Below are 21554 nucleotides of genomic sequence, written 5' to 3'. Positions count from 1 at the left end.
CCAAAGCTCACCTCCTGTGTAAACTCCGGCATGTTTATTTTTTCTTTTGGGCTCGTTCATGACCACGATTTCATTTTGTTTATTTAGCATAATAATGAAATATGTTGCACATCTTTAGTTGTCAGGTAGAACCTATGAACTTGTGTCTTCCGCAACCACGTGTGAGCTGATATAAGTTTGCAAATTTGATTGCCAGTTTTCTGTCCCTACGTTGTGAAGCTGCAGAAGTTAGGGAGTAGGCTTGTAATCTGCTCCCATTCATGCTGCAGGGTAGATTGCTGTTGGGATGTTGCTTTCACGGTGCGGCGGCTGTGGCACCGGCGCGTACCTGATGGCCCAGAGAAGGAACGCAGATGGCCGCAGTGCTGCTAGAGTTTCTCTCTGGCCTTGCTCCCACCCGCACCACCTTGGTGTTTCAGGCTCGTGGCCACTGGTAAGTATTTTCATCCAGGTGGTTACCCACCCAATTCCATGTGATGGTAAAAAGGCCGACTCTAGGAGGATTGCTGGCTCGGCCCACGTCCTCTATGTCCTCAATTCCGTAGATTATATTGTACCTTATTTTTAGCCATAACATTACTGTAAATACAGTTTTTACAAAAGGCTGTAGTTCTATCAAATTTAGACGGTTCCTAAGGGAGGAAACAATCTGATAAATACTTGTAGTCAGTTTCGAATTTTGGAGGAACCTGACAAAATTAGGTGGTTTTTAACAAAATCTGGTGAATTTTCTGTCAAGTTTCTTTACATCTATTTGTCATCCAGGAGAGTTAACTTTCCTTATAAAGTTCTGTGTTGGCTGGTTGTTAAAAACCGTATTCTTACCAGAGATAAGTTTTTCAAAAAAGGATGGAAAGGTTCTTATTTTTGTGAGCTCTTTGATGCTCATGAAACATAAGACTTCCTCTTATTTTCTTGCCCTTTAGCGCAGTATATCTGGAATGTTGCAGGGATATCCTTGAACATTTGGACGGTATGTGGTTTTTTGTATTGTACCAGCAATGTTTTGCTACCTTTTTCTGGGATTGACAAGAAGGTAGTGATGATAGGTGCTGTTGCAATTTGTTGGACTTTGTCGTATTTCCGAGGTGTTAGTGCAAAAGATCCTACTAATGTTGTTCCTTTTGCATTCATTTCCTGAATTCTTTGGTGAAATTGAAGAGAAGAGAGCTGCGAAACTCATTTCCTCAATTCTTTTTCGCATTTGCAGCGTTGCTCGTCGGTTCACTCTTCTGAGACGGAGGAGCGGCGCGTCACTAAAAAGAGAAGTAAGGAGGAATGGGAGGCGTTGAAGGCAGAGATCGCACACATGTTCCAACCTCTTGTTCGCAACCTAACCCAGATTTGTTCAACCCGCCAAGCTTTTGACCTTGAGGACTACCAAATCGGCATGCTTTTTGGTGCGTTTCAATTGATTAATTCCATTGCATATTCATTGTTTAATTGCTGAACCAATACAACACCCCTCACATTAGTGTTTATGTCTATTCGCAGGTGCATTTCTTGGGTGCGTTGGCTGTTACCAGCTGTGGAAGACGGCTCCTTCGACCTTTGTGGATGTCACACTAGCTTTCTTGTTCTATAAGCTCAGCATTGTATCCTCGGAGCTACATCAACACCGCAAGTCAAACAGCTTGACCACCCGGCTGAAATTTGGTACCCCTTTACGTTTTCTAATAGCTTTTCAGTTTATACTAAAGACTGTTAGCATCAAGAAGTGTCATGTGATGCACAAAGTGGCAACAGAGGAAATTTAATAATAAACTAGTATCACATAATTTGATAATTCTGTTCTGATGCACAAAGTGAGAACAGAATATTAATCCCTGCTTGGAATGGTGGTTCTGCTTGGATTGGGTTACTTGGTACCAATTAGAGCCTAAATGTATCTGTTTGTGAAGCATAGATACAAGCTGTTGAGCTTTTCTGTTCCTAGAACTACTATTATGATCTTATCTTGATTAATTACTGTTTTGCGACTAAAGAAAGTAGTTATCAGCTTAATTTAAAACATCATTCATTTTGGGATTCAAGGAACAAAATTATGATGCATAGACCGGAATGTTCTTGGCCACTTGCACTAATCCATATATTCACTGCAATATTTCTCCCTGCATAAGTTTATATGAACTGAACAGTTATTACACATTTCACAGTGATTGATCAATAGTACCATTTGTGTGTTCATATTTTAAATCACGGGGGACCTTCTTTAGCAACATTAAATAGCTTCTTTGCCATTAATTACTACTGTATTTCTTACATGTTCATATAATAATTTATGACTGTCCTTCAGCTTTTATTTCACGGATAATCTCAGTCTTGTTTGCAGTAGTTGCACTTTGCCATATTTTTGGACATTCATTGTATATCCTTCTCAATGTAGGTACCATTCTTTTCATGGTTTTGAAGGATATCAAGAAAAGCTATGTCCTCCTGGATGCTGTTAGGTTAGTATATGCAATTTCTGACCACCGAATCAATTAGTAGTGAGGTTTGACAGTTTCATACAGAATTATTGCTTGCATTTTAAAAAGGACGGATATCCCTCCTCTAACAGTGAAATACAAACTCTAGAATATGAACTTACTCTCCAATTTATACATCACATAATTCTGTTCTGATGCTTGTGTTTTCTTGGATATTTTACAATTTCTGTAACTTGTGAAGCACTAAAACCTTGTGGTTAACTACATATAGGTCATCCACACAGCGGTGGCTAATGCTTTTTGGTATCCACAAGAACCTTGTGCCAAATGTGATCTTTAGGGATACATTATAGCGCCAGAAAACATCCCCAGAAAATTGGACACGTGAGGGGCAAACTAGAACAAATTAAATTTGAGATGTTGAATTCATAATAAGGATGGGAATAGTAAGGCTTACGTGAGATGAGTGATGGAAGAGAAAGCTGGGGGCACAATTTTCTTGCCCTTATTACGTATCGTTGTGTGTAGGCCACTTTATTCCCCTGCCCCAGTTTAACTTTGTTTCTTGAGAGATGTGCGAGGGATTGTGGTTGTCTTACACTCATAAGTCATAATAGGGTGGCGAAGGTAGTCAAAGTGCAAATGGGTTGCACACATTAGGCAGCACATGATGTCTAATGGCCCTTAAACGAGATAACACAATGTTTTCATAGTCAACATGAACCCTGAGGTATTGTTAAGCCTCTATGAGAAAGCAGTTCATAATGCATGAAGTATTGTTAAGCCAATTTTCTCATTGCATTGCATGCAAAGAGTACAAATGTGCACAATATGGGCTGCTGAATGCTGTTTTTCTCAATGTGTAATGCTGTCTCATTGAGTCCTCGGTGTGCCATTTAACATGGTTGGTGTAAATAATGTGTACCTTTGCTGGAATTTTTGCCAACTTCATGCATTAGCTTGGTAAACTAATATTGGAGCTTGATGTACTTTTGGTTTATAAACGATGTGACGGTCTTGATAAGTATAATCCTTTCACAGAGGATAGCACTCAACTGTCTGTTATATCTGTATGTTTCTTATGTATTAGATATATGTATGTAATCAACTTTCAATAGTCTGCCAATCATTAGTGGAACTTTCTGTAGATTATAGATTCTGGAGTCCTACCTCATGCAAGTAATCTCAAATTATTCTTGTATCTAGTGTATAAATATGATACAAGGTGGGAGTTAACTCAGGAGCTCTGTCCGCAGTTAATACAAATCGACAATACCATGAAAACACATGTTAATAGATTGGGCTTCTCGGCAAGTTCCAGTCCAATAATATGTTAGAGCCGTTGGTCATTTGATCATGAACTTTGTTTTGGAGATGCTTCATTCAATCACTAACTAAGTGCTGTTTCATGTCATAGGATGCCAGTTTTCCTGCTATACACCTGTGCGTTCCTGTTTGACGTTGCTGGCATGAAGAAGTATGGAAGAAGAGCTCTGATTTCCCTGGTTAATTTGCTGAAGATGAGAGGTGGCCTTCAAGAAATTCACAGGATAATGTGGTATCCTGGTTACGTTTCTCCCTATGAAGACGTTTCCGAGTGGTCAGATGTTTTGAGTGCATGAGGTGCGAGCAGACCCTCTTAGTTCTCTTTTGGACGGGTGGAGATATTTGGAAGCAGTTCTTAAGTATTTGCAAGGAATTCGGCTGGTATATGAAGGGATTTGGTGTCGTAGAGTTCCATGGGCGTAGTATGCCTCTCGTTCCAGACTCAGGTGAAGCGTGTGTGGTAGTTGTCACTAGTTGGGAAGTTTTGGAGCCTTTGTGTAGTGGTTATCTGGATATCTGCGTATTAATCCGGTTCTCATATGCTAGTGTCTATCTACCAACTGGAACATATTATTGCCCCTTTTTTTTTCTGGAATCTACCATGCAAATTTGAAATTTGTTGTACAGCAGAAACGAAAGAGTAGAGATGCAGAGTACTGGGTAGGCACCCTCCGTCCTGGGCCTGCTTTCCGTGTGGCTCTCTTGCACCACGAAAGCACGGTGGAAGTCTGGCATTCTGGAGGAGTGGTTCCTGGAAAACTACTCGTAGTATAGATGTAGAAAACGATCTTCCGGCCACAGCCCGTCTTGATCGAGAGCCTAAGCATGCAGAAAATTGTTCCTAATGTTCATGAGGGACTGGCTTAGTGGGGCCTGAGAGTCACCCAACTGCGGATGTTGGTCCAACAAGAGCGTGTGATTAAAAAAAATCATGCACGCTTCGATAGCATGGTCATCCTGGATTGCCTGTAGCCTCCGGCTGATAATGAAAGAAAGAAAGAGCAGGATCTTGGTCCTGTTGCACTGCTCCTGCTCCTGCAAGGTGTCGAATGAAATGATTTGCGTGTTCTCGTTTGAAAGGCGAAGTGAATGCAGATGTGAGTCGACCTTATGACCTCATTACGGCATGGATACAAGTTAATCGTAGAAACGTTTGTCTGAACACTGCCGAGTATACTGTCGACCACGTCTGAAGCTCCCTTGCTAGATCTTGTGTACTGCCGAACACCCTTTTGCTTACGAGCCTTTCATAATTAGGGCTGATCAAACTAACTAAAGCTGACGTTATTGGTTCATCCGAGATCCGACGCTGCAGCAGGTCCTGGTCCGATCCCTAGTTCGCCCATACGCCATAACTCAACCCGACCACCAACAACATACACACGGAATGTTACAGGAACCATATATACATTATACCCATCGAGAAAATTACGTCATGATCATCATCACTCTTTGTTTCATGGTGTAGCTGTTCTCGGCGGCGGAGATTTTTTGGCTCATGGCTCTAGTAATCTCGTTGTTTTTAAAAAAATCAATAATCACTTCTATAAATTTCAAAATAATTTGGAAATATATCTGGATGTAGCCAATGATGGATCTCATAAAGGTGTAAAATATCAGTTTAAAATACTCCCTTCGTCCCATGAAAGTTATCTAGAATTTGTCTAGATTTGGATGTATCTAGACACTAAATAGCATCTAAATACATTTAAATTTTGATAAATCTCAGATAAGTTCTATGGGACGGAGGGAGTACTTTGGACTTTAAGATACACAAAAATGACAAAAAGTATGGATATCTCTCATTGAGGTAGAATATTCTTTCAGCGGGGAGGTGTGTTTCTGTCGATAGTGAGACACCTGTGGTGACTTTGTTAATTTCAAAATTCGCCGGCTCAGTCTCTCGGAGGTGCTTATAGAGTAAGAATGTGCGTGTGTTCATAGGGGTGAGTATATGTATGTATTTGTGAGTGTCTGGAAAAAATGCATATTTTAAAATCTCTAGTTTTTATCAGTTTTTTGCATTTTTGTTTGAGTATAATATAAATAATTTTGCATTGCATTCTACATACTTGGAAATTACAACATTAAATATGTCTAGAACTTTTCCCGCAATTTTTTAAAACTTATAAATCTAATTTTTGATATTTTTCTAATGAAAGGAGCACTGGAGCTTAGTAGCCAAAGACATCGTCCGCGGTTCTCGAGCCCCTTAGGACATGTGTCACGAGAAAATATCTGGTGTAAACAAGCTACGGTGAAAACTGCACGGAAACTAAGTTTAACTTTTGAAAATACGTATATTACAACGCGATGTTCAATAATCAGGAAAAATTTCCAAGTTTAATCTCATGTTCAAGTGCGAGATATGTAGGAAAAACAAGCATGAGTAGTGCCTCCCAAATGAATACGAGCTTCAACTTTAAATTTACATGTTTAGAGAACATTAATCCCAGCGTACTTGTACTTTTTTTTTGGAATATTTGAACAATGATTTTCACGTGGCTTTCACCGGCTCATTTCAACTGTGACATGGTTCCCTCTGGATCTTTAAACATGTGGAAGAGGATAGAGAAAAAACTGGAAGCATATTTCTTGAAACCCATCACGTCCCAGCACACCGACATAAAGTAGATCATGAGAATAGCTACCCTGCATCAAAGTTGACAGGACTCCATGTTAGCAGGGAACAAAAAAATATTGCCAAAAGCTGGTAGGTTACTACCATTCCCATTTCTTAAAACAAAGTCCCTTTCGATCTGAGTTCAATATATTGCACTAATTGCCATGCTTTTTATTTTGCGGGTATACTTGTTGACATGTTAACGATTCAAGAATGCATGCCGCAATCTATATGGCAGTACGTGATGTGGACTACACTTTGTGTGTAACTATGGAAGTGTTTAGTTTGGGAGGAGAATTTAAGTAAGAATTCTGAGTACCCCAATTAATTGTTTTATGGTATCCAACTAATTAATACCTAGACACATGTCATGGTGTCCAACTAACTGTTTCTTCAAAATACCCAAAATTCTAAATCACATAATAATATGATTATATAACATGTCTTTTTTTTTTACTTTGCTCTTTTATATGCAAATGCAATGTATGAGTATCACTGGATCCTTCTTCAGATGTAGTTTTATTATATGCCAATTTTACATCATATATGTTGCTACTCGTTTATCTAAAGCTGCTCAAATTTCTGAGATTTTGAATTATGGCAAAAGGTAGAAGTACATTTATTTTCGTGGCCGGAGGGAGTATCACCTCACACTTTGAAATTTGGTTGAAATTATATTAAATCCTCAGGGAGTTAATTAGTTCTCAACCTTGTGCTAGAAGGTACATGTCTGGGAGAAACAAACCGAAGATAAGTATATTATAACGTATTATTCGAGCTCCTTGAAAATAAGCAAGAAGGGATAAAAAATAAGTAATTGAGTAACTAAATCAGTTACCAAACATTATGGACAATTATGAGCCAAAGCGAGATAGTTACGGACCTGATAAAATCAAGGGGTGTGCTTTTGTTGGCATGTGCTTTGTAAATCACAGCGACTATTATACCTGCTCACATAACACGTGTAATTACAAAGATTAGTACAGAAAAAAATATAGATCAAGCTCTAGACTGGTAGCAGTAGAGGGAATTTTGTGGAACTCAATTTGGAAGCCAACCAGGTGCGAAGGTGGGACCCAAGAAAGTAAACGTATTTTTTAACTCGTATTTCCAAATTTTAGAAAAATCTGAAAAAAAAATATTTGCACGTAGGTGACGGATGCAGTAACGTGTGCAATCTGAAACTTAAATATGCCTAATTGTGACATGTATAAAAAAGATAAAATACATACATTTACGCATGTAAGTTTCAAAAAACGTAGCCTCATTTAACTTAAGTTTCAAAAAAATGTTGCGTCATTTCAAGTAATTTTTGTAACTTAATCGTGTAGAATCACACAGGGTTCCTATTCCTATTGGCTGCAGTATCGAGTTCCGCCGCCTTCCGCTTCAGAACATGATTCTCGCTATCGTAGCATGTCTCAAGTAGTAAGCTAAAATTTCAATTATTTATGTAGATTCTCTGAAAACCTTAGTTTACAGTTCAGAGACAGACATCCTGAGCATGCAACTTAAGAGCATCTCCAACAGGCGCGTTATATAGGCCGCGCTGCAAAAAAAACGGTCAGTATACCGCGCGCGCGAGGGAATCAGGCGCTCTAGCAGGCGCGGTAAACGGCGCGGCGCTGTAAAAAATTTAGGACGCGCGGCGTTTTGCACAAACCGGAGCGGCATATCTGACGCGTCGGCTACAGCGCGCGGCAACGCTCCGCGCCCGCGCGAAAAGCCAACGGCTGGAAATTTCCCCCGCCCGCGCCCTCATTTCCCCACCTACCGCCGGCGCGAAATCCAGCCGCCGCCGGTCGACTCCGTCGCCGCCCCCGCTGCTGCGCGCCGCCGCGGCGTAGATCCGCCTCGCCCGCACCCCCTCCTGGCAGCAGCGGCCGCTCCGCCGCACTGCGGCGCTCGCGCCGCCGCCAGCGACGGGCTGTAGTCGGCGCTCCTCCTCCGCGTCCCCCTTCCCGCCGGCGTCGCGTTCTCCTCCGCGCCGTCGTCGACATGTCGTCGTCATCGTCCTTGAGCTCGCTAGCAACATGGCGCGCCCGTGGTGCTCGCCCATTTGCTCGCAAGGTATGCACCTCCGCCGGCCGGCCTCTATTTTTACTCGCCAATTAGCTACAATAGTTAAGTAATTTCATACATATGTTTGTAGAGTTTATCATACGATTCATCGGATGACGAGTATGATCAAGAGGAAGAGGAGAACATATCGCTACTATTAGCATACCGCGCCGTTAAGAGGCCAAAATTTGGTGGATCGGTGTTCGGTAGACAGAAGTTGTGGAGAGAAAGGATTGAAGGGCATGAGAAGTTGATGCGGTCGTATTTCAATGAGAATCCGATATTCCCCGAAAGCTATTTTCGGCGGCGTTTCCGGATGAGTCTCAACTTGTTCAAGCATATTGCAATGGAGGTCACCAAATATGATCGCTTCTTTGAGCAAAGGAGGAATGCCGCCGGAGAACTTGGTCATAGCACATATCAAAAGGTGACCGCCGCCTTACGTATGTTGGCATATGGTATACCGGCGGATCTTATTGATGATCATTTGGCCATGGGAGAGAGCACTTCTATCTTGTGTGTGAAGCGCTTTGTCGTTGCAATTGTCAATGTATTTGGCTCCACATATTTGAGAGCCCCCAATGCTCAAGACACGGCAAGGCTTTTGGAGATCAACGCCAACCGGGGGTTTCCCGGTATGCTTGGTTCCATTGATTGTATGCATTGGAGTTGGTAGAATTGTCCAGCGGCATGGCATGGACAATTCAAAGGCTACAAGAAGGATGCCACCATAGTACTTGAAGCGGTGGCCGACCAAGAGACTTGGATATGGCATGCTTTCTTTGGAATGCCCGGATCTTGCAATGACATCAATGTTCTTCAACGGTCACCACTAATGACAAGACTTGCAATGCGGGAAGGTTCATTGGTGGAGTTTGAAGCAAATGGCCAAAAGTACAACTATGGCTACTTCCTCGCCGACGGCATATATCCAAGGTGGCAAACATTTGTGAAGCCGATTATTCAACCAAGATGTAAGAAGCAAACCCAATTCTATAATGCACAAGCGGCGGCTAGGTAAGATGTAGAGAGAGCATTTGAGATTTTGCAAGCCCAATTTGCCATTGTTAGAGGACCGGCTAGATTTTGGGACCAAGAATGCCTTTGGTATATCATGACCGCGTGTGTCATCATGCATAACATGATTATAGAGGATGATCGCGGAAAAGATGTGGATCATACCCACTACGACTTGATGGGGGTTCCCGTGCAAGTGAGGAGGTCCGCACATAGGATTGCCCGGTTCATTGCCTCATACCATGCCATTCGGTGCAGCGACACACATGATGAGCTTTAAAAAGATCTCATGGAAGAATGGTGGAATTGGAATGGACAATAATAGTTGCATACCTGTTGTTTTTGTTCGAAAACTATGTGTTGTATTGTCTCAAAACTATGTTGTATTGTTGTATGTTGGACGTGTTGTATTTGGTGTGAATTATTGTTGTTAACAATGTATTGTATTTGGATGATACATTTTATTTGTGAATTTTTATATAATTATTTGATCTTGTTGGATGCATAGGTGTGTGTGTTTGTTGTTTGCGCCGCGCCCGCGCGCTGCAAAATGGCGCACCCGGCTGGGGAAAAATCGCTCCGACGCGCGGCAACGGTTTACAGCGCGGCGGCAGCGTCATATACCGCGTCAACTTATAGCGCGCCTGTTGGAGATGCTCTAATTATATGACACAAAACAAAATTAAAGCTGGATAGATGGACACTCACCGAGTTTAATCCTGATAATCCAGTCCGGGGAGAAGCCCCGTCGCCGGACGTCCGCGGCGATGACGCTGAGCTTGTAGAAGGCGTAGTACATGGCGACGTCGATGCACGTGGAAGGACTAAGCTTCCACAGATGGTACATACCCATGCACGTCATGATCGCCGCGAAGGGCATGCCGATCTGGAACTCCTGGGCGTCGAAGACGCTGTCGAGGTTCCTTAGGTCGTCGACGAGTTCCCGGAGTGGGCTGAGAACGCCGCCGACGGCGCCCTTCACGGCGGCCTTGGCCTCCTTGGACTTGAGCTGGAACCGCGCGTTGATGGCGCTCCGGCTGAAGTCCATGGTCTCGAACTCGTCGAGATCCTTTTGGGTCAGCCTCGAGGGATACACGAGGGAATCGTCGTGCGCGCCATTGCCGAGGCCCGTGGTGGCCGCGATCTCGGGGGTCTCCTCCACCGTCGGCGTCGGCACGTGACGAACCAAGCCGGCGTCGTCTCGCTTGACCACGCAGAGGTCCGTGGTGGCCGTGAGCTCGTGGGAATCCTCGCCGGCCGACATGTGCGGAACCAAGGCGGCGACCTCGTGGGTCTCCTCGACGACCGGCACGCGCAGAACCAAGTTGGCGTCGGCACCGGCAACACGCTCGAAGGGGTCCTCGACGAACAGCACGCGCAGAACCAAGTCTTCGTCGGCGTCCGCGTCGGCGCTGAGGTCGGTGGTGGCCGTGAGCTCGTGGGGATCCTCGCCGGCCGACATGTGCGGAACCAAGGTGGCGACCTCGTGAGGCTCCTCGACGGTCGGCACGAGCAGAACCAAGTCGGCGTCGGCTTCATCGTCCGCACCCTCGCCGAGGCCCGTGGTGGCAGCACGCTCGAAGGGATCCTCGTCGATTGGCACCAAGCAGTCATCGGCGTCCGCGTCGGCGGTGCTGGCTGCGACATCGTAGGGGTCCTCGACGGCCGGATCGGACGGAGAAAAGCCGAAGCCAGCGTCGTCGCTCTCGCTCTCACGGCCAGAAGCGCCGCGGCGCGCGCACGGCCGTAGCACCGAAAGTGACACGGACAGGGAACGCGGCGCCGTCTGGGCGGCCGGCGGGATACGTACGCGTGAGTAGGAGGATGCCGGACGCCCCAGCGGTGCCGTGGAAACCCGCACGGCCGCCAGGAGAGACGAGTACTGTGCGCAGGCAGCCGGCGACGCCATCGCTCGATCTGATGTTGCTTAATTTTGGGATCGTGTTGGTCGCGCCACGACTCGTGTTAATATAGAAGAGAATAATTGTACATGTCGATTTCCGTTCCGAGTTCTATGTACTGTCTCAACGTGTCAACCGAATTGATCTCAAATTTTAGTCGAAACCAAATGTCCTTTGTAACTAAACTTGCTCCATCAGAGATGGGACAAGGTTTTTCTGCTCCGGAGCTCAGATGATCCCGCTCCAATAAAAGTTCAAAAAATTCTGAAATTTTTGTACAATGAACATGAGCATGTGTTATAATAGCATGCCAAAAATTTCCAAGAAAAGATGCATGTATTGGTCTGTGCAAAAAAGACAAACCTAATTGTTGCAAACAACAAATCCAAATGCTCCAAACAGCATCATTTTTTTTTTGTTTTTTTGCATAGACCACTAAACATGTCATTTCTCATCACAATGTTACTTGCAGTTAGGACACATTCTCATGTTCATCGTGAAAAAAGTTCAGGATTTTTTGATTTTGTTTGCTATTTTTTGCAATTATTTTATTCGTGCAGGAGCATATGGGCTCAGGTTCAGATGTACATTTCTGCATCAGAGTTCTCTATTTTGAAGTAATAGCTTAACACATGTGCATTGTAATAACGGCGTATGAATTGTGCGTAATGCTCAACTTAATTTTCTAGTATTTTGTTAATGTACCCCCTCCTTGCTATAATATAGATTTGATATGTCTCGTCGTCCCAAAACATGTGCATCAGTTGCGCTTGCAACGTTCGTTCCAGTTGCAACTATTTTTTAAATTGCAATTGCATTTTTCTTAGGTGACTGAGATTTTCTCACATTTCTTATATGAATGAGATTTAACAAAATCTAAATTGGGACATAGACAAACCCATAATATAGTGCATATAAGACTTTTAAAAAGTTGACAGGGTTTATTGGAAAAATTATTTATATCTACAATACCAAATGTATACCAATTAAAAATATACATCATCATAAATGTAATGATATTAATTCGGTATTCCAGATATTGATATTTTTTCTAAATACTTGGTGTAGCACCCTACCTTTTAATAAAGGTAAGATACCTGTGTATAGTGCTATTCCCGGGATCACTGATAGCACACACATTACATAATATAGTAATCATTGCAAATGTATCAAATTACTACATCGTTGATCCATAGGGTAAAGTAAAACCTTACAAATTGCATAGTCACATGGACTAGCTCAATACAATGTTCAGAACAAACACAGCTGAAATGTAAATCATCAATGAGCCTTCATCATCTTCATGTGCCACAGGCAGTCATGTTGGAATGTAGACTCGAGATCCTACCACGTATTTCTCCTCAGAAAATCCTGCACGTTTGAATATGCAGCCCCACGAATGGAGGTCAGTACAATGATGTACTGGCAAATGACACTTACACTGGTAGAAAAAACGGCTTTGGTCGCGGTTTGCAACAGCCATTAGTCGCGGTTGCGCAACCGCGACTAACGATGCGCGACTAAAGGCCCCCCCTTTAGTCGCGGTTGCTTACGAACCGCGACTAAAGGCCCCGCCACGTGGGCGGCTGGCATGCGCCGGGGCGAAGGACCTTTAGTCCCGGTTTGTAACACGAACCGGGACTAAAGGCTATTTCGAGTTATTTTTTTAATTCATTTGGGTTTTTAATTATTTTTCACTCTTTTATTTTTTATTTTTTTAGAATTTCTACTATTTCTGTGAGGATGTAGATCGGTGGCTTCTCCTTCGAATCTCCAAAGATCAAGAGATTTGGTTGGGGGAGGAAGGAGATCTTGCAAATCTTGTGTTTCTTGAGGTGGCTCTAATGGAGGTGAAGCTTGGCAGATTTCTTGTGCAATGATTGAGCAAAGAGGGAAGGAAGAAGAAGAGGGGTATAAATACCCCTCCCCAAAATCCAGCCGTTGAGCCTTCCGGGGGGCCGGATAATCCGGCCTAAGTTAGGGCCGGATAATCCGCCCCCGGATAATCCGGCCCCCGGTACAAAACCGGGACAATGTCCGAGCAATTGTCCGGCCCCTATACTGAGCTGCTTTTCCTCAAGTCCTTAGCCGTTTTCGAGGGGGCCGGATATTCTTGAAATGTCCGGCCCGGATTATCCGGCCCTAGGACAAAACCGGGACAAAATCCGGGCAAATATCCGGCCCCTATACTGAGCTGCATTTCCCAAAGTCCTTAGCCGAAATCCTGGGGGCCGGATATTTTGGAAATATCCGGCCCGGATTATCCGGCCTGATGAACATATTTGCTGATCCCTTTTTGACAGTACTGACCACATCTAACACACATACAAATGTATATATATAATCCATGTACCACTTACACAAACATTAGTGTATCACATACATTGACATCAAACACACAAAACATTATGAGAGATGTTCTTTCATCCTTCCAAGTGCTTCGCGCGCATGTTGTTGATACTAGTATCATATCAATCCTATTAACATGTTGGTCGATGTCACACTTCTTTATTGTTTGAATATCAAATAATTATTTTAATAAACAAAAGTAATGATGTAATAATAATCTTGAATAAATAAATAAATATTAACTTTTTAATTTTATATTATAATTAATTTTTTATTTTTTAAAATATTTTTTTGCCAAACCTAAAACCTGAAAATTTGAAAATCTAAAAATTGGCTAACTTTATGGTTAAGTAATAGTAATCTTTATGCAAGATGCAATTATTAATTTAAAATTTTAAAAAAATATAAAATACGGAATTTCTGGCAAAAACTAAAATCTTCCTGCTTTCATATTTTCATTTGGAATTTTGAGAATCTAAAAATTGGCTAACCGGGTAAACCCGGGTGAATTCGGATGTAAAATTTTTCCAGGATTTTTTTGATATATTATACGTTTTTTTCCGACGTCGTATGCAAAAGTTATTGCGGTTTTACCATTTTTTAAAAAAAATTGCAAAAAAATGAAAATTCGAATTTTTTAATTTCTCCGAATAGTAGGTTGCATAACATCCAAGAATCTGAAAACAAATTTTTGTTTGAATTTTCTATCATTTTCTTTTGTATTTTACAAAGCAAAAAAAGGCGATCCAGGGGGGGGTGTGTGTGCAGGGTGCGTGGGGAGTGAAAAATGCGGAATTAGGGATACCGCGAAAATAAAGTGGGCGAAACTGCCACGAAATCAATTCTCTTTTTGAATTCTCTTCATTGTATTCCACGTAGAATCCTGCACTGTTTCATTTCAACATGAAACCGAACGTCAAAGCTTGACTTTCACTTGCAAGGATTCCATCAAAAAAGAAAACGTAACAATTTGATCTAATTTGAAGCGAGAGACTACAGCTGCCCGTAATAAGTGTGAACAAATTTGAAAAAAAGAATAAATTTTAAATTTGAACAATTTCAAAATTGAACGATTTTAGAATCAGAACATATTTCGAAAATGAACAATTATAGAATAAGAAATTTTGAATGTGAAGAAAATTTCAAAACTAAACAAATTTTTGAATTGATTTTTTTATAATTAGAACAAATCTTGGATTTGAACAAAATTTTAATGTGAACAAGTTTCGAATGTGAACGGATTTTGAAATGAGAAAAATTTGAAGTTTGATCTAATTTCAAAGATGAACAAATTTCGAATGTGAACAAATTTCGAAAATAAACAAATTTCTAATTTGAACAATTTTTAAAAATGAACAATTTTTAAAATCAGAAAAATTCAAATATTAAACGAGTTTAAATTCAGAACAAATTTCGAAAATGAACAAATTTCAAATTTTATCTAAGTTTAACAATAACGAAATATTAAAATTAAGAAAGTCAAAGGAAAAATATTTTGAAGATCAAAAAAGGAAAAGAAGGAGAAACCAAACGATAAATTTAAAATAGGAAAACAAAAAAATAAACGAGAACCTCGTACTCCCGAGTCTGGGTCTTGAACTCTTGATGGCTAGCTTCTTATCCCTGCAACAACGACGATATCTCTAAAAAACAGCAGCGTGTCGGGAGTAAATGGGCCAGGCCCAGCATGCATGTGGGGTATGCGGCGCGCCCGATAGAGCCCGCTTTGAGCGGTGAATAGGATTCACCGCGTGCGGCTGCGAGAGAGGGGAGAGCGCCGGGCGCTGGGTGTGCCTTTTGGGGCTCCCTGGGCCTCTTTATATAGGCTTGGGCTGGGGAAATTTTGTTTGGGGAGGCGATGTGGGACTAAAACAAAAAGGAAAAAGGAAATAGGGGCGATGCGCTGCGCGCAGCACGCGCTGGGCCGTGGCGTGCTGGGGAGTTGGGATGGGCTGGTGGCGTAGGTGTGTTGGGCCAGGGTGCGGCCAAGGAAAAAAAAGAGGCTAGGGCAAGGGAGGCCGGGTGGGCTGGGGGCGCTGGGCCGAGCGGGCGCTGGGTCGGCTGCTGGGCCGGTCGGCTCGGCTGGCCGGCCCGATTCTGTTTTTTTTATACTGAAATTGGGAAATACACTTTGGGGCTTTAAATAAAATCGGAAAAATGCAAATAAGGTACCGTTGGATTTGTTATGAAAATTTCTTCAATATGAGACTAAATTTGGAACAAAAACATAAACTTTATAAAACCAAAATTTGACATACATGTCTATGTGGCTATATTGCCTTTTTAGGGTTTAATATTTTTCTCAAATAAAATATTTTTATAAGTTTCAAAACCTCCGAACAAAATAGAGCATTGTTGGAAAATCTTTTGAAAACCAAGTTTTATGAAAACTCTATATTTTTCAAAAACCCTTTTGATATCCCTTTGTGAAATTACAATAATTATTATATACATTTGGCATGTATATTTGATTTTGAAAATACTTGAAACCAAAAGTATTTGGAAACCAATAGTTTGGAAAATACGTTTAAATAACTCCAAAAAGTTTTAATTATTTGTGGATTTTCAATCAAGTGCAAACAATCAAGCATTAAATTTATTTTTATTTGACATTCCAAAATTTACAAAATTTCGGGATGTGACACTTGGTAAACCTTACAATGTTTGACTTTTGAAAAATCTTATATACATTATATTTCTTTCGTGATATTTTGACCAAGCCACACAAAAAACATGTTACTCTCCCTATTTCTCTCTATATGACAATACATTAGTAAACTAAATAAACTTGTAATATTTGAACTAATAAGTATTTCAACAAATGAAAAATCCAATACTGATTTAGCTGTCAACATTTATTGAGTTTCAAATGAAATTTCATCAAGTGGTCTTTACCTAACTACCGTCAATACAACGCGCAAGAAGCCTACCACATGTATAGTAAGAAATGAAGATTTTACATTTTGAGCACATAATAAAACTAAATAAATGAAAATGGCGTATATGGAGTAGTCATGTGCATGTCGATCGTCTTGTTCTCCCCTGTGTCGGTCATGCCAGGAGCCGTTCTGTTATTTGTCCCCAAAACTATATCATGACAATTTTTAACGGATTTACCGGACTAAGAATTCTATCCCAAAGTTTCATGCAAAAAAATTCGATCAAGCGACTCCATGGACCGCTATATGCAGAAGTTCTAAACAACTCCATGGACCGTATTGGTGACGGAAATAAGGCGAAGTTCTGGGAATCTAATTGGCTCGGCGATGCTCCTCTGCGCCATACCTTCCCTCTCCTCTTTGCTCACTCCCGACGCAAACAGCGCTCCGTAGCGCAAGCTCTAGATGGCAATAAATGGGTGGCCGATCTCAGACACCGCCTCTCGCTGCCAATCCTAGAGGAATTCCGCCATGCCTGGAGAATGATCAGCCTCGCTCCGATCGAGTTGCGAATAGGCGTTCCAGACTCCATCACATGGATTCTCACAAAGGATGGTCAGTACTCAACAAAATCAGCCTACCGTATTCAGTTTGAGGGCCGCGCACGCTCTTCGCTGAAGATGGACGTGTGGAGAACCCGGGCGCCGCCAAAACACAAATTCTTCGCATGGCTTCTATTCCAGGATCGTTTGTGGTGCGCCGACCGCCTTCAACGGCGCGAGTGGCCCAACAATTACTTCTGTCCGCTTTGCATGCGCAACCTCGAGACATCGGTGCATCCGATGATTGAGTGCCCCTTCGCCAAGCAGATTTGGCATTCTTTGGCGGGTTGGGAACACTGCGAGGGGTGACCACCGCTTACGTAGAGAAACTGGCTCCATTTCCGCCTTCAGAGAGAGTTGGATGAAGGCCACACCGGCGGAACACAGGAAGGGTGTGGGCTCGCTGTTAATCCTGACTTGCTGGAGCATCTGGCGAGAGCGCAACGCCAGGATTTTTAGGGACAAGGAGTGCTCAGTGTCGCAGATTTCTTGCTGCATCAAGGATGAGGCTCAGGAGTGGGCGTTCGCCGGTGCCAAGGCTTTGCGCAAGCTGCTCTGGGAACCTCCTTGAGCCGTTTTGTCCCCTCTTTTTCATCTTCCTTGTTTCTTTTACATTTTCTTTTCTGATTACTCCTGGCCTTAGGGCACTCTGTAAATTGTCTGCTATCTACTAATATATGGAGCCAGCTATTGCTGGACCTTTCGAAAAAAAAAAATTCAATAAGCTGTATTTCGAAGATCTGAAACTGAAAAAGCAGTGACAGCGATATATCAACATTGGTCCTGATGTTGGATCTTGATTGCAGGTATATAGAACATCTCCCCTAGAATCGGTCTTGTTTAAAGAATTCTCACAACTTGTAATGTTGCTTACATTAAGTGTTCATGGAGATACCTCGGAACAGACAAACCCCAAGGCTTATCTCTGGCCAAATGAGTCATCATAAGGAGAAACGTATCCAGGATACCACATGATCCTGAATATTTCTTTTATTCCGCCTCTCATTTTCAGTAGATTAATAAAAGAAATCAGAATACGCCTCCCATACTTCTTCAATCCCGCCACGTCAAACATGAATGCACCAAGGTACAGAAAGAAAAGTGGCAACCTACCATGAAATACAATTTCATTTAGAGCACCAGATAAATCAAAACCATTACAGCATGGGTAAGAACAGTCGAATTCTAATATGTCTTGCAATCCAAAACAAATCAGTGATTACGAGCCTCGAATAGAAAAATATAACAACAAAAAACAGAGAACAGATATCTTTCTGGGGAAGATTACAATTATCAAGGATATGCTACTGCTAACAAGACCAGTGTACTATGCATCGTTGTTCAAGCACCATGGTAAACGGCTGTGTCATACTATTCTACGGATGGCTGAGGAGCTAATGCAACACAAATTTTACATCTGATTAGTTTTGTATGGTAGGATTTTAACGGCAAATATTTTATAGAGGGGCTGGGCACACTTGAAAACATGTCCTTAAGATCTAGCTACAGAGACAGCATCCTTTCTCCCTTCTGGTGCCTCTGGTGGGATCCATTTTCCAACCAACATAAACCAGCCTTGTAGAACAGTAATTTGATGGGATAAATGGGATGCAACTACCAGTACCAGATGAAGAAAGAATTTAGCAGTTAATGTTCTGTCCATTATTACTCTCTGTATACAATTGAAGGAGGTGCTGTAGGGTATTTGAAGTACTTTTCATCCTTATTCTTATATACCAGAAACTTTGATCTTATGTTTGAGAAGAAAATTAGGAGAACAACATATTTCCAGAGCTCCTAGACCCTCCAGGACAGATTCTCACGGTCAATGCTGTTTTTGATAAAATCATGTTCTCCTGTTTTGGTCCATTCACTAGGGCTATCTCATCGCGCAGTTTTGATAAACCATACCGATAGTTGTTTTCTCTTCCGACAATGTAACAGAGTAACATACTCCCATGTAAGATGGAGAAATTTGGTTAAGAAAAAGTTATTTTGGAGTCAGGGAATATTTTTATTTTTATGTCTTTTTCGTAAGGAGAAAATTATGCCTTTTGTGCATATAATCTTCATAATATGCATGCTGCATACACATTTTAATGGGTAAGGCAGGATAATCTCCACTCCTCAAATGTTTCAACCCTACTCTTCATTTCAGATAGAAATATGATTGAAACGTTCTGATTTAGCTTTCTCAAGTCTAGTTTTCCCAACAATTTTTTGTGTGACAGTAGTGTTTCTCCAAATATCCTGCTTGTTTCAGTATAGTACTTTCAGTGTGATGGTTACTATTGTCCATTATTACAGGTGGAGAGGGGATGGTTACAAGTTATCTCTACAGCTCCAATAAGACTGCAACATTAACTTTTGAAAAACAGTGATCTGGTTACAGGAGATGCAGCTACCACATTAACTAGTTCTTAACGACAGTTCACAATTAGTGGAGGACATCAGACACTTTAAAACCAAATAAAGAAGTATGCATACTGACCTAACAGCATCAAGAAGTACATATTTATTTCTGAAATCCTTGAGGACCATGAAAAGTATGACCCCTGCATTGAAATTTTTATTCAATTAGCAGAATGTATGATGATAAAAGGTAGCTTGAATTATTCCAAACAACAAAAGAAAATGGCGATCTGCATAGGTGGAGATCTGCTTCGAATCTCGACATAAATGATTTCATGTCAAATTAGATACTTAACATTGTTGTTGTTTCCTGTGTGCCGAATATAGTTATCTAGAATCCAGAAAGTCAAGTGATGGTTGAAAATATGTATAGAATTTCTTTTGTTTTGTTTGGCTTTTGCTCCCTACTAGAATATTAGGAATCCATCTTTAGAAGGAAGGATAGCATTCTGCTGTAGCTTCATAATGAGTCAAGTTACCATAAGATCTTTGTAGAAGCCATCTTTCCCAGTTAGTATTTCCAAAATTATATAAGATTTTATGTATACCACTTGATTTCTAGATTTTACTTGCAGCAGAAAAGCACACTGACTGAATGATGTTACATTGGATTGGTGAATCAAGTTATAGTTCCAAGAAATACATAACAGAAGCATGTTAATACCCACCTATCCAAAAAAGTAAGACATTAGTTCAGTCAAAAGTGTAAATACCGAATTCTAGCCGGGTAATTAAACTGTTGGATTTGCGCAGCTGATGCAGCTCCGAGGACACAACACTAAGCTTGTATATGATGTAGCCAAGGGCAGCATCAACAAAGATGGCAGGGGCTGCCCTCCAGAGTTGGTAACAGCAAACGCATCCAACAAAAGCACCTACAGACAGAGACACGCCCAGTAATCAGTAGCAAAACATGGTTCAGTGGTCGATCATATGGAATAACAACTAGAATTGTTTGAGTGGACAACTGAAGCACACCGAAGATCATGCCAATCTGGTAGTCTTCGAGGTCATAAACTGTGTTGAGAGAGCGCATGTCAGAAAGGTTGAGGCGCAGGGGCCGGAACATGTCGGCGGTGGCCGCCTTCAACGCCTCCAACCCCTCAGGTACTCCCTTATTCTGGAAGCAGCGCCGCTTCGCCCGAGGAGGAGAACCGGCAGAGCAACACTGAAGAGCGGAGTCCGTATAAGATTAATTGTGGAATTTGACCAATGCAAATCTGGGGAAAATGCTTACCACTGTCCTCAGGGGAAGCTCCCTGATCCTGTCACGAACTGTAAGGATGCCGAAGTGGCCATCTCCGTTCTGAGGTGCCGTTATTCTAGGCGCCGGCATGTATGCGGCGGCGCCGCCACCGCACCTTAGAGCAACCATACAAGGTGCAGGTTACTCTTCCTACTAACGAGGAGGATGGATACAATGGCGGTGACGGAAAGAATCAACTTCTATTGTGGACGTATGAGGAGCGTCGGGGAGGATTACAAGGGAGCTGGGAGAGGCTGCGATGGCGCGCCGCCGATGCGGGGAAGATGGGGTGAACGGGTTCGTTGCTCTCCCCTGTTTACAGGATTCAGGAATGTATAAGATGGCCGAGAGGAGCTTCTACGCAGCCTAGATGCAGGGCAGCGGGGCCGGCGAGCGGCGGATGGTACGGGCGGGCGGGTGGCCGCGGCGGCGGCGGCGGAGGCGGGTGTTGGGGGGCAGGGCAGGGGTTTCCACGAGGAGCAGGAGGCGAGTGATAGACTGATAGCTAAGCTGTTTTTTTTCCGATTCATTTTTGCTACATTGTGTATAGCTAAGGGCTTACTAAAAACCCTAACCCCTCCCTCCCGTGGCGCTCGGGGCCAACACCCGTCCACCGCCGCCCCCTCCCTCCGCCGCTGCCGTCGGCGCTGGCCACGGTGCCGGCGGGCCCCAGTGCCAAAGTGCCCAGGGGATGATGGAGGCAGCGACC

The 21554-nt window shown here is 42.5% G+C and overlaps 2 protein-coding genes across 2 annotated transcripts; one reads left to right on the top strand and one right to left on the bottom strand.

The window, feature by feature from the left end:
- The first annotated feature begins 286 nt into the window (after positions 1-286).
- On the top strand, positions 287-4339 carry LOC124657224. The gene is made up of 5 exons (XM_047195810.1): positions 287-433; positions 1211-1400; positions 1495-1656; positions 2387-2450; positions 3847-4339. Exons 1-5 carry the CDS (start codon positions 287-289, stop codon positions 4049-4051), a joined length of 768 nt encoding a protein of 255 aa, XP_047051766.1. The 3' UTR covers positions 4052-4339.
- A 13767-nt stretch (positions 4340-18106) lies between these two features.
- Positions 18107-20935, bottom strand: LOC124657223. The gene is made up of 5 exons (XM_047195809.1): positions 20837-20935; positions 20578-20767; positions 20313-20474; positions 19679-19742; positions 18107-18296 (listed from the first exon to the last, which is right to left on the bottom strand). Exons 1-5 carry the CDS (start codon positions 20933-20935, stop codon positions 18107-18109), a joined length of 705 nt encoding a protein of 234 aa, XP_047051765.1.
- Between the last annotated feature and the right edge of the window lie 619 nt (positions 20936-21554).

This window comes from Lolium rigidum, chromosome 5 (assembly GCF_022539505.1).
Source record: "Lolium rigidum isolate FL_2022 chromosome 5, APGP_CSIRO_Lrig_0.1, whole genome shotgun sequence".
In the NCBI taxonomy this organism is placed as follows: Eukaryota; Viridiplantae; Streptophyta; class Magnoliopsida; order Poales; family Poaceae; genus Lolium; species Lolium rigidum.
This window is presented reverse-complemented; position numbering and strand designations above follow the sequence as displayed.